At 47.1% G+C, this 13,434-nt stretch overlaps 1 protein-coding gene across 2 annotated transcripts; it reads left to right on the top strand.

Annotated features, from left to right (window-relative positions):
- zgc:56622 (uncharacterized protein LOC326033 homolog) lies at window positions 1-5,607 on the top strand. Of its 2 annotated transcripts, none has more exons than XM_064952039.1 (10): window positions 1-183; window positions 394-567; window positions 1,447-1,563; window positions 3,282-3,359; window positions 3,508-3,624; window positions 4,074-4,186; window positions 4,338-4,425; window positions 4,518-4,601; window positions 4,882-4,973; window positions 5,064-5,607. In XM_064952039.1, exons 1-9 carry the CDS (start codon window positions 100-102, stop codon window positions 4,966-4,968), a joined length of 942 nt encoding a protein of 313 aa, XP_064808111.1. In that variant the 5' UTR covers window positions 1-99; the 3' UTR covers window positions 4,969-4,973; window positions 5,064-5,607. The 2 variants fall into 2 exon arrangements, with proteins under 2 accessions (XP_064808111.1, XP_064808110.1); XM_064952038.1 differs by having other exon boundaries at window positions 2-183; window positions 4,882-4,964.
- Window positions 5,608-13,434: the final 7,827 nt, after the last annotated feature.

The raw sequence follows: 13,434 nt of genomic DNA, 5'->3' as shown, positions 1-13,434 counted from the left end.
GGTATGTGGGTAACAAAGTAGTTGGTAAAGAGGAAGGATAAGTCACAAGTCCCTGTCACAAGGCTCTTCCTGTCTTTCTATGCTATTTTAACCCACCACATGGAGGTGAGCACCAGTGTTGTTCGGACAGTAGAGCTGAATGATGGCACACGCATGCCCCTGCTGGGTTTGGGAACATGGAAGGTACTCTCTCTCTCTTTCTTGCTCTCTCTTTCTCTCTCTCCCACTCCCACTCCCTACCTCAACCAAACATTGAAGGTTATCTCAAAATCTCAGTATATATAGTGTCTATGTATTATTCTCTAGGTATGAAAGGTGTATGTTATTACAGTGGTGATTGCTGTTATTACACAGTGGGTTAAATGGTCATTACGGTGTCTTTGTGTTGTTCAGTCAAGCAGTTCAGCAGCAGTGTGTCAAAGTGCGGTGGAAGCTGCCATAGCTGCTGGTTACCGTCACATAGACACAGCCTACAGCTACCGCAATGAGGTCGAGATCAGCAAGGCCCTCCTCTCCAAGATGCAGCAAGGCATCATCCAACGACAAGACATGTACGTCGTCAGTAAGGTGGGTGCTGCGGCTGAGTGTTTATGTGGGCTGGCTGTCACTGTTCCAGGTGGACATGAGCTTGCCCTTTGATCTTTTGGTCCAATACAAAGTTCAAATACATATAATCTGATATGAATTTTGCCTGTAGAGTAGAGATCTTCTCGGGTCCAAAAAGTGGAACCGGAGCCGAACGTACACGAGGACAATCAGACCAGGACCCGAATAGACCCGATCATAAAATAAATGGGGTATTCAGACCCGAACCCATATGGACCCAACAACAACCAACCTAGACCAGAACCGATTGAACCCTAGTGACAAGAAAATTATGTTTATCAGCCAAGTTGCTCTTCTGGTTAATGAATAGGTATTTATATGTTGGCTAGGCCTTCTATAAGTCAATATATTCACCTTATTAGCGTAAAATTAATATGCTATATGCTGTGCAGAGCCATGATCGGGTCCATTCGGGTCCACTCGGGTCTATCAGCTGTAGTTACATAGACCTGAGAACCGATGACAATCAAACAGGACCTGACCCAAACCCGAGGGGAAAGTATACATTTTGGACCCAGATCTGCTCGAGTCCCTGGGCTGGTCTCTGGTATTTGGGTTTGGGAGGACACGTGAAGACCTCTACTGTGGAGTATTTGTTGATATATCCACTAGTTTTATTGGTCAATGTCTATTACGTAACACTAAAAAAAGTTACGTCATATTGACTAAGTGATTTTTCAGAAAACCTCCCAAAAACAACCTGGTACTCAGTTGACATATGTACTGACTTGGAAGCAGAACTGGTTTCTATCTAAGGGCTCTTCTCTGTATTCATGGATGATTTGCTATATCATTGTGTTGTGTTGCTGAATAGACCTGTGACCACTTCTTTGTGTGTAGTTGTGGAGTACACACCATGCGACCCATGACATCCCATTGTGTCTAAACAAGTCCCTGAGTGACCTGCAGCTGGACTATCTGGACCTGTATCTGATGCACTTCCCTGTAGGACTGAAGGTGGGCTTACAGTTCACACTGACACTGACACTGGCACAAATAGTCACATGAATGATACAGGGACTAATGGACTCTTCTGATCCAGTTCTTGACATTTCAACAATAAATCTCGGTTTACTTTCACATACAGTGCATTTGGAAAGTATTCAGATCCCTTCCCTTTTTCCACATTTTGTTATGTTGCAGCCTTATTCTAAAATTTCTAAAAATATATTTTTCCCCTCATCAATCGAAACACAATACCCCATACTCACAAAGCAAAAACAGGTTATTTTTTATTTTTTGCAAATGTATTAAAAATAAAAAACAGAAAAACCTTATTTACATAAGTATTCAGACCCTTTGATATGAGACTCGAAATTGAGCTCAGGTGCATCCTGTTTCCATTGACCATTCTTAAGATGTTTCTACAACTTCATTGGCGTCCAACTGTGGTAAATTCAATTGATTGGACATGATTTGGAAAGGCACACACCTGTCTATATAAGATCCCACAGTTGACAGCGCATGTCAGAGCAAAAACCAAACCATGAGGTCGAAGGGATTTTCCATAGAGCTCTGATAAAGGATTGTGTTGAGGCACAGATCTGGGGAAGGGTACCAACACATTTCTGCAGCATTGAAGGTCCCCAAGAACACAGTGGCCTCCATCATTCTTAAATGGAAGAAGTTTTGAACCAAACTGAGCAATCGGGGTAACAGCGAGGTGACCAAGAACCTGTTCACTCTGAAAGAGCTCCATAGTTCCTCTGTGGAGATGGGAGAGCCTTCCATGAGGAAAACCATCTCTGCAGCACTCCACCAATGAGGTCTTTATGGTAGAGTGGTCAGATGGAAGCCACTCCTCAGTAAAAGTCACATGACAGCCAGCTTGGAGTTTGCCAAAAGGCACCTAAAGGACTCTCAGACAATGAGAAAAAGGATTCTCTGGTCTGATGAAACCAATATTGAACTCTTTGGCCTGAATGCCAAGCGTCACATCTGGAGGAAACATGGCACCACCCCTACAGTGAAGCATGGTTGTGGCAGCATCAAGCTGTGGGGATGTTTTTCAGCGGCAGGGACTGGGAGACTTGTCAGGATCGAGGGAAAGATGAACGGAGCAAAATACAGAGGGATCCTCGATGAAAACCTGCTCCAGGGCGTTCAGGACCTCAGACTGGGGTGTAGGTTCACATTCCAACAGTACAACAACCCTAAGCACACAGCCAAGTAAACGCAGGAGTGGCTTCAGGACAAGTCTCTGAATGTCCTTGAGTGGCCCAGCCAGAGCCCGGACTTGAACCCAATCGAACATCCCTGGAGAGACCTGAAAATAGCTGTGCAGCGATGCTCCCCATCCAACCTGACAGAGCTTGAAAGGATCTGCAGAGAAGAATAGGAGAAACTCCCCAAATACAGGCGTACCAATATTGTAGCGTCAAACCCAAAAAGACTCAAGGCTGTAATCGCTGCCAAAGGTGCTTCAACAAAGTACTGAGTAAAGGGTCTGATTACTTATGTAAATGTGAAATTTCAGTTTTTTTAGTTTTATACATTTGCTAAAATTTCTAAAAACCTGTTTTTGCTTTGTCATTATGGGGTATTGTGTGTAGATTGATGAGGGGGAAAAACAATTGAATCCATTTTAGAATAAGGCCGTAACGTAACAAAATGTGGAAAAAGTCAAGGGGTCTGAATACTTTCCGAATGCACTGTATCTTTTTCATTCCTTCCAGAAAGTGGATGATGAGCTCTTCCCTATGAGAGATGGTGAAATTCTCACCACTGACATTGACTATCTGGACGTGTGGAAGGTTAAAACACTATCATCTCCTCTTCATCAACATCATTATACTGTCCCCTAACAACAAAATTATTTGTATTTTTTCGTGGTCTATTTTTGGTATCTTGAAGTGTGGTGTATTACTGTGCCTGTGCTGTAATGTCTGCTATGTGATGTAGGGGATGGAGGCCTTGCAGGCGTCAGGGAAAGTGAAGAGCATTGGCGTGTCCAACTTCAATGTCCTCCAGCTGGAGAGACTGCTCTCTGTGGCCAAGGTTCCCCCTGCAGTCAACCAGGTTCTTCAAGGCTTTACACTGCAACTTTAGCTATTTCAAATACACTATTATGAAACCCTGAGTACCTCACAAACCACAGGAGGCTACTGAGGGGAGGACAGCTCATAATAATGGCTGGAATGGAGTTCATGGAATGTGTTTGATGAATTCGATACCATTCCATTCATTTCATTCCAGCCAGTACTATGAGCCCATACTCCCCAATTAATGTGCCACCAACCTCCTGTGTCACAAACATATTTCACTCCTTTAACCAGCTCAACCAGTGCAATACACAGTTAACTGTGTTTATGCATGGACACTACATGTGCAAACGGGTGTGTTTACCATTCTGAAAGAGTGTGTGGGTGTCGCTACTGGGTCAGAGGGTAGTAGACAAGAATGGATAACAGCCGAAAGAGCGTTCTTACAACTGTAATCTCATTATATCTCTCCCTCCGCTCCTTTAGGTGGAGCTGCATCCCTACCTGGTCCAGTCTGACCTGGTGGAGTTCTGCAAGTCTCGCAACATCACCCTCACTGCCTACAGCCCCTTAGGTTCCCCTGGAAGACCCAAAGAATTGTGAGTCCTCCTGACAATAACATGTAGACATTAGCGACTGGACTATGATCCTGCACTATATTGCTCTGTTCTGCACTATTGACCCCACGGTTGGCCGAGTAAACATCCCTCCCTATGTTCCAAAAGTTGACTGTGTCAATACTTCCTACAGTCACTGTGGAGACACTGATCCTGAGAAGCTGCTGGAAGACCCTGTGGTAGGAGACGTGGCTAAGAAGCACCGACGGAGCCCTGCTCAGGTTAGACTAGATAGTTCAGTAGAAACACACATCTAGTGTGTGTGTGTGTGTATCTGGGCTCTGCATCTAAGGACTATGTGTGTGTGTTTCAGGTACTGCTGAGGTACCATGTGCAGCAGGGTATTGCAGTGATCCCCAAAAGTGTGAAACCCAATCACATTCTGGAAAACACTAAGGTGAACTCTCTCTCTGACCCAATATAGATTATATTTACTCATTTGTACTACATGTAGCTCTTGCTCAATCATACCATGAGTTCATATCAAGTTCAGTTTGAGCAATATGACTTTGACTGATATAGTATTCAGTCTTAGGGCTAGTTTGATCAATGTCAAATCAATGTCTTGGTTTACATATTTAGTTATTAACTGAACTTTCACATACATTACTCACTAGCATAAATCAAATGTGTCAATGGTACAATAAACAGTCAAAAAGAAAGTGTGTTGCCTGCAGATCTTTGACTTCTCTCTGACTGAGGAGGACATGTCGGCACTGAGAGGACTGAATAGAGGCTGGAAGAGCTGCATCATCGACTCGTAAGACAGGTTCAACGCTTCCTTAATCAAATACTTAATACATCAATAATAACATGTAGAGAACAACTGCTCCTACCCTGACATGTTTCTGTTCTTCAGCTTGAAGTCTCATCCATACTACCCCTTTGAATGAGAGTCCCTGGGGATCAGAGACAAGAGACAGAGAAGTCACCTGAGAACAAGGCCAGATTACTATCCACCTCTTCAACATTGGCCTGCAAATAGTCTTCAATTAGTGTTTATTGTTTACCTATAATGTGAAATGGTGATGATAAATAGAAATGCGGCTCTGAAGGTATGGATGGATGCTTTTGTTTTTTTGTTGACATGATTTGAATAGATATACAGTATGCCCTCTGTGCCAACACTGTGCCCTGTCTGCCTGATTCTGAAGGGATGCCATATTTTTTCTTATCATCATAACTCAAACAAAACGTTTAGTTTAAAACACATATACTGAACCAAAATATAAACACAAAGTGGCAGCAGGTAGCCTAGTGGCTCGAATCCCCGAGCTGACAAGGTAAAAATCTGTTGTTCTGCCCTTGAACAAGGCAATTAACCCACTAGGCCATCATGGAAAATAAGAATTTGTTCTTAACTGACTTGCCTAGTTAAATAAAGGTAAAATAATAAAAAAAAAGTGTTGTTCTGAAGCTGATTACACAGGTGCACTTATCCTTCCTCGACCAACATAATTTGTATAGAATTTGGCAGTACATCCAACTGGCCTCACAACTACAGACCACGTGTAACTACACCAGCCCAGGACCCCCACATCCAGCTTCTTCACCTGCGGGAGCGTCTGAGGAGGGGGAAGGGAGGTACTGAGGAGTATTTTTGCCTGTCATAAAGCCCTTTTGTGGGGAAAAACTCATTCTGATTAGCTGGGCCTGGCTCCCAAGTGGGTGGACCTAGCTCCCAAGTGGGTGTGCCTATGCCCTCCCAGGCCCACCCATGGCTGTGCCCCTGCCAATCATTTGAAATCCATAGATTAGGGCCTAATGAATTTATTTCAATTTACTTATTTCTTTCTATGAACTCTAACTCAGTAAAATCCTTGAAATTGTTACATGTGCATTTACATTTTTGTTCAGTATAGATTATGCTTCAATTGTAATACGAAGCACATCAAAGTAAAACTTTTTCACATAGTCCCCAATGTTAAGCATGTTGGAAGTCTTCACAAATTAGCTGAAACAGAACTAGTCCTTTTGCGAGGTTTTGTGCTTTTAGAGATGATGTGATATGATATTGTCACACTCTAACCATAGTTTGCTTTGTATGTTTCTATGTTTTGTTTGGTCAGGGTGTGATCTGAGTGGGCATTATATGTTGGATGTCTTGTTTGTCTATTTCTATGTCTGGCCTGATATGGTTCTCAATCAGAGGCAGGTGTTAGTCATTGTCTCTGATTGGGAACCATATTTAGGTAGCCTGTTTGGTGTTGGGTTTTGTGAGTGATTGTTCCTGTCTCAGTGTTTGTTTGCACCAGAATAGGCTCAGTCACTTTGGATTTTCTTTTTTCCTTGTTTTGGAAGAGAAGAGGCTGGAACACGGTCGGTCCCTGGGATTGGGTTGGCCAACACGATTCGGTTTGCTTGGAAGGAAAAGGAGTTGGAGCCTTTAGGATGGGAAACTTTTGGAAGGACAATCTTGATGGGGATTCTAAAGCTGACGGTGAAGGACGTGTTTTGCTTCCAAGGCAACTCGTTGGAGGGAGCATACGACGTGGCGCTATATACAGAGGAGAAACACGATGATATCCTGAGAAGGGCAAGAGCAGTGGGAGGTGAGAGGCCGATGTGCCACTAAGAAATAACAAGCCTGGCGAGGAACAATTTTAGGGTTGTCACTGTCAACATTTACAACCCATACGTTAAGGACGAAGAGGTGAGGGCCTTTCTGGGGAGATACATGGATAACATCTCCTCAGCAAGGTACCTCAAAGACTCCCTTGGGTTTTGGAATGGGAGCAGAGGCTTCCAGGCCCTCCTCTGGGAGGACCCAAAGGGACATGGTGGCTACCTCCATCCTCCTGCTATGTTCTCCCGGGGGGCTGACAGGGGGACGTTGTTTTATACACGTCAGCCTCCATTTTGCAGGCGCTGTATGGCTTATGGCCACATCTTCGCCTCGTGCAGCGCAAGAAAATGCAGATTTTGTGGATCTGGGGAGCACGAGGCGAGGGATTGTGACGAGCCTAAGGCGTGTCACGGGTTTGGCTCGTTAGCACACCTGTGGCTTGGGTGCCCGGCTCGTCAGAGGTCATACGCGTCTGTGGCTGGGGGGGAGCAGGAGCGGGGGATGGGGGAAGAAGAGGAGGGGAAGGAGGCATGCCTCATGACCAGAGTACAGGCCCAGAGGGGAATGTCGCAAGGAAGGAGGAGGAGCAAGAAGCGGCGGATGGAAGAGAGAAGGAAACGGAAGGCACGGGAGTAGGAGAACCAGGAAATGCGGCGGAAGAAGGCAAGCGAGTGGAGGAGCATGAGAGAGAAGAATGCGAGGGAGGGGTGGTGGAGAAGGAGACGGTGGAAGAGCAAGTGGAGTGGGGGGAAAGTGCCCTGGTGGAAGAGATGAGGGGTATGGTGGAGGAGCTGGCGGGGGGGGGGGGGGTGGTATCTCTCCACTGCCGCCATCACCAAAGAAGAGAGTGAAGAGGAGGGTGCGATTGGCCGACAGTGAGAGAGGGGGGATGGCCAAGAGAGCGATGGGGGTGGGAGAAACCTCTGGGTTGCTGCTGGTTTCCCCAGGCCCTCAACTTCTGTTGGGTGGGGACACACCTAACAAGACCCAGGACTGGGTACAGGAGGAGGTGGGGAGTTTTTTGTTTGGGGACTCAGCCTCCCCTATTTTTTTCCAAACCAGCTGCAGCACTGGGGAGGAGAGTGGGGGTAGACCCAGGGTGCAGGGCACCCCGGAGCCAAACACTATTCCTGCATCCTGGGTTGGCGAGATGGAGGAAGAGGGGGAGACGTCGGGAGTATGGATGGTGTTCTCACCGGTAGATATGGAGCAGGGGACCATCGGGTGAGTCTCCTGTTTTTGTTTTTTTCTGTCTGGGTTTAGTATTTGAGTGTATTACATGTTTTATTTGATTCTTTCATGGGGTCAATTTTACTTTTGTTAGTTTAAATGTAAGGGGTTTAAGGGATTTTGTTAAGAGAAGGGCGGTTTTTAGTTATTTGGAGGGTGTGGGGTTTGATTTTTGTTTTTTACAGGAGGTTCACCTGAGGGATAGAGGGGATGTTAGTAGATTTAAGAGGGAATGGGACAAGGGGGAGTCGGTTTGGGGTATTGGGGGGGTGCACTCATCAGGGGTAGGGATTTTGTGTGGGCACAGGGAGGTAAAAGTGGAGGGTTCTTTTGTGGTGATGCAGGCGAGGGTTATAGGGGTGGATGTCACGATAAGGGATTGTACATTTAGATTAGTGGTGGTGTATGGGCCACAGGTGGTGGCAGACAAGAGGGAGATGGTGGACTGTCTGGCGCCCCTGTGTGTCACAAATAGGAAATTAGTGATAGGGGGGGATTTTAATACAGATTTAGGAATAGGGGGGATAGCAGTGCAGGCGCCATCACCGGGCTAATGGCTTGCCATGGTCTGGTTGATGGTGGCCTGCACACTACTCCGAAAATGGCCGGTCCTACATGGCACAACTCCAGGGGGGTTGCGCGGAGGCTCGACTATATTTTTGTACCCAGGTCTTTGGGTAAGTTGTCTGGGCGGCTGTTGCCTGTTTTCTTTTCGGATCACAACGGGGTGCTCCTGCAGGTGGGGTCGCCAGTTTGCCTCTTTGGTAGGGGGTACTGGAAGTTAGCTCGGGATGTGCTGGAGGAGCAGGCTTTTGTTGACGTTTTTTTAAATTTCTTTTGGAGGCTTGAAGGCCTCCGGTCCATGTGCGAGGGGGTGTTAGAGTGGTGGGAATTAGTTAAGGTGAGGATTAGGGCTTTTATAATAGGGTATTGCAAGAGGAAAAAAAGGGAGGAGAGGAGGGAGGTGGATCGTATACAAAGGTTAATTCAACTCGAGTACGAGGCAGGCAACCTCGGCGGGTCGTTTGACTGGGAGAGATCTGCAACCCTAAAGGCGCAGCTCAGGGAGTTGCAGGAGCGGAAGGCTCGAGCTTTCCTGGAGCGTGCGCATAGTGGCTTTCTAGAACACAATGAGACTTGTTCTGCTATGTTCTTTAAGTCGGTTAGGGCCAGACAGAGTAGGAAGGTAATGCATGGCGTTAGGGAAGAAAATGGTAGTATAGTTAGAAAACCAGAGGAAATGGTCAGGGTGACAACTGATCATTTCCAAGGTTTATTTAAGGAAAGGGAAATAGATGTAGAGCAGGGAAATGTGTTTTTAGAACACTTGTCCAGGCGGTTGCTGGAGGACATTAGAGAAGTGATGGAGGCCCAGATCTCACTAGAAGAGGTTGAGAGCGCTCTTAGGAGGATGGGAAAAGGGAAGGTGCCTGGGATGGATGGGCTGCCGGCTGAGTTTTATCTCAAGTTTTGGGGTATACTTGGACCAGTGGTCCTCGAAGTCTTGAAGGCCATCCTTGAGACGGGGGTCCCGGGGGGATCAATGGCTGTTGGTGTGCTGTCACTTTTATATAAGAAGGGGGAAGTAACAGACCTTGGCAACTGGCGGCCATTGACCATGCTGTGCGTAGATTACAAGCTACTTGCAAAGGTTTTAGCAGACCGGTTGTGTACAGCCCTTCCCTACGTCGTCCATGAGGATCAGACGTGCGGGGTAGAGGGCCGCTCTATTAGATGGAACCTACAGTTAATCAGGGACTCCATCGCTTGGGTTGAAGATAGAGGCCTGCCTTTAATGGTAGCAGCGCTAGATCAGGCGAAAGCTTTTGATCTCGTGAATAGATCTTTTCTATTCAGAGTGTTAGGTCGATTAGGATTTGGGGAGAAGTTCATAGGATGGATTCGTACATTATATGTCAGAGTGGGGTGCCGAGTTAGTGTAAATAGTCACTTGGGTGACGTTTTTGACCCCTCGTCTGGGGTCAGGCAGGGGTGCCCACTCTCGGCTCTCCTCTTCGTTCTGTACATGGAGCTTCTGGGGGCAGCCATTAGGGCAGACACAGGGGTGGAAGGCTTGTTGATCCCTGGAAGTGGTGGGCTGCGTGTTAAGATGACGCAGTACGCCGACGACACTTCCGTGCTGCTGTGCAAGGACTCGTGCCTGACAATGTCCCTTGCCATCATTGGGGATTTCACCCGAGCGTCGGGAGCGGTTCTGAACCATGCAAAGTCTTCCGTTAAGTTTTTCGGAAATGGCGCGGTAGAACGGATGTGCCTGGGGGGTTATCTCTCTGTGAGGGGGTCCTGAGGATTCTCGGGGTCCATTTTGAGACCTCTGGCTCAGCGACGCTAAACTGGAACATGGGTATCGCAGTGGTACAGAGGAAGCTAGCAATGTGGAAGGCTAGGTATTTGTCTTTTATGGGCAAAGTCCTGGTCCTAAAGGTGGATGTGTTGCCGTCTCTTTTGTATTTGGCGTACATCTACCCATTGCCGGCTTGTCTGAGGAGGCCTCTAGTGAGGCTTGTGTTTCAGTTCATGTGGGGTGGCAGGTACGAGTGGGTCGCCAGGGCACGCATGCTCTGTCTCATCGGGGAGGGAGGTAGGGGGGTACCACATCTCCCCCTCAAGCTGGACGCCAATTTTTGTTTCTTTCTTGTTAACAGAGCTTGCTCATCCAGTGATACACCCTTCCGGTTACCTCCAGTGGGTGTTCTTCTCGTATCAGGCGAGAAGCGTAGTGGCGTGGTCTAACACGGGTCCTCGGGTGGAACAGCTGCCGTGGCACTTTGGTCATGTGGCCAAGTGGCTGCGTGCACACCCTGAGGTTGAAGTTGCCCGAGTAGGTTTAGATCACAGGCACCTGTACGAGGAGGTCAGACAGGCAGGGAGTCCGGCACCTGTAGTGGGCATCTCGGCAGTGGTCTGGGAGGGAGTGCAGGCGTGGGGTCTGGACAACAGGCTCAAGGACCCGAATTAGTTGAGCCTCCATAAGCGCAATCCCCCACCAGTCCAAGATCCTCTTGTGGCAGGGTGGAGACTATGCGCCATGTCTTTTGGGACTGTGCCTTTGTCGGAGTAGTATGGGCTAGGGCACAGGGGTTGTTAGGTTTGATAAGGGGGGATTTTGTATTGACGTGGGCCAGGTTAGAGAGAGGTGTAGGGAGAGCGAGAGGGATGGATAGGGACAGGTTTCTGCTCTGGCTTCTCATGAATCTCTTTAAACGGGGGCTGTGGGGGGTGGAAGGGATAGTGAGGAGGATGGAAGGAGATTTGAGGGGGAGGATGAAGAGGGAGGAGAGGAAGTGGGGGCAGCATGCTGCTCGGGAGAGGTGGAAGGGGGGTTTAGTGCTGGGTGTCATTTAGATTTGTAAGGGGATAGATGAGGGACGTGGAGATAGGGAAAGGTAGTTTGTAGGATGACGGTGAGGGAAGATGCTCCCCTGAGGTTTTGTTTGGGGTTTTTGTTTAGTTAAATTAAAATACCATTATTGGAGTATGAATGAAAATTATTGGAGTTATAAAGAATGAATGGTATTGAAGGTAATAAATTATTTTTGATTAAAAAAAAAAATAGTCTGTTTAGGTTTTCTCGTTACGTTTATTGTTTTTGTACTGTTCGTGTTCTTTTTTCATAAAACATGAATCTAAATAGCCACACTGCATTTTGGTCCTCCTCTCCTTCGACAAAAGAAAACCGTTACAGATATAGGTAGTTCTGTCATCCACTGTGTTCCATTGGCAGCTACACAGCTCTTTTCCCTGCCTGTAATGTTTTTGGAAACGTCTGGGTCCCGCACCCACTGGCATTTTCAGGGTCAAACCCCTGTGTGACCTGTGAGAAAACCATGCTCTCCCAGCTGTAGCCCCAGCACATAGATTGTCTCGTTCATCCCCCCGTCTCTCCCCTGTAACTATTCCCCAGCACGTTGCTATCAAATCAAATCAATCAAATCAAATTTTTATTTGTCACCTACACATGGTTAGCAGATGTTAATGCGAGTGTAGCGAAATGCTTGTGCTTCTAGTTCCGACAAGGCAGTAATAACCAACAAGTAATCTAACTAACAATTCCAAAGCTTCTGTCTTATACACACAAGTGTAAGGGGATGAAGAATATGTACATAAAGATATATGAATGAGTGATGGTACAGAGCAGCATAGGCAAGATACAGTAGATGGTATCGAGTACAGTATATACATGAGATGAGTATGTAAACAAAGTGGCATAGTTAGTGGCTAGTGATACATGTATTACATAAAGATGCAGTAGATGATATAGAGTACAGTATATACGTATACATAGGAGATGAATAAAGTAGGGTATGTAAACATTATATTAGGTAGCATTGTTTAAAGTGGCAAGTGATATATTTTACATCATTTCCCATCAATTCCCATTATTAAAGTGGCTGGAGTTGAGTCAGTGTGTTGGCAGCAGCCACTCAATGTTAGTGGTGGCTGTTTAACAGCCTGATGGCCTTGAGATAGAAGCTGTTTTTCAGTCTCTCGGTCCCAGCTTTGATGCACCTGTACTGACCTCGCCTTCTGGATGATAGCGGGGTGAACAGGCAGTGGCTCGGGTGGTTGATTTCCTTGATGATCTTTATGGCCTTCCTGTAACATCGGGTGGTGTAGGTGTCCTGGAGGGCAGGTAGTTTGCCCCCGGTGATGCGTTGTGCAGACCTCACTACCCTCTGGATAGCCTTACGGTTGTGGGCAGAGCAGTTGCCGTACCAGGCGGTGATACAGCCCGCCAGGATGCTCTCGATTGTGCATCTGTAGAAGTTTGTGAGTGCTTTTGGTGACAAGCCGAATTTCTTCAGCCTCCTGAGGTTGAAGAGGCGCTGCTGCGCCTTCTTCACAATGCTGTCTGTGTGGGTGGACCAATTCATTTTGTCTGTGATGTGTATGCCGAGGAACTTAAAACTTACTACCCTCTCCACTACTGTTCCATCGATGTGGATAGGGGGGTGTTCCCTCTGCTGTTTCCTGAAGTCCACAATCATCTCCTTAGTTTTGTTGACATTGAGTGTGAGGTTATTTTCCTGACACCACACTCTGAGGGCCCTCACCTCCTCCCTGTAGGCCGTCTCGTCGTTGTTGGTAATCAAGCCTACCACTGTTGTTTCGTCCGCAAACTTGATGATTGAGTTGGAGGCGTGCGTGGCCACGCAGTCGTGGGCGAACAGGGAGTACAGGAGAGGGCTCAGAACGCACCCTTGTGGGGCCCCAGTGTTGAGGATCAGCGGGGTGGAGATGTTGTTGCCTACCCTCACCACCTGGGGGCGGCCCGTCAGGAAGTCCAGTACCCAGTTGCACAGGGCGGGGTCGAGACCCAGGGTCTCGAGCTTGATGACGAGCTTGGAGGGTACTATGGTGTTAAATGCCGAGCTGTAGTCGATGAAAACCATTCTCACATAGGTATTCCTCT

Source organism: Oncorhynchus masou, chromosome 31 (assembly GCF_036934945.1).
Source record: "Oncorhynchus masou masou isolate Uvic2021 chromosome 31, UVic_Omas_1.1, whole genome shotgun sequence".
Taxonomy (NCBI): Eukaryota; Metazoa; Chordata; class Actinopteri; order Salmoniformes; family Salmonidae; genus Oncorhynchus; species Oncorhynchus masou.
This window is presented reverse-complemented; position numbering and strand designations above follow the sequence as displayed.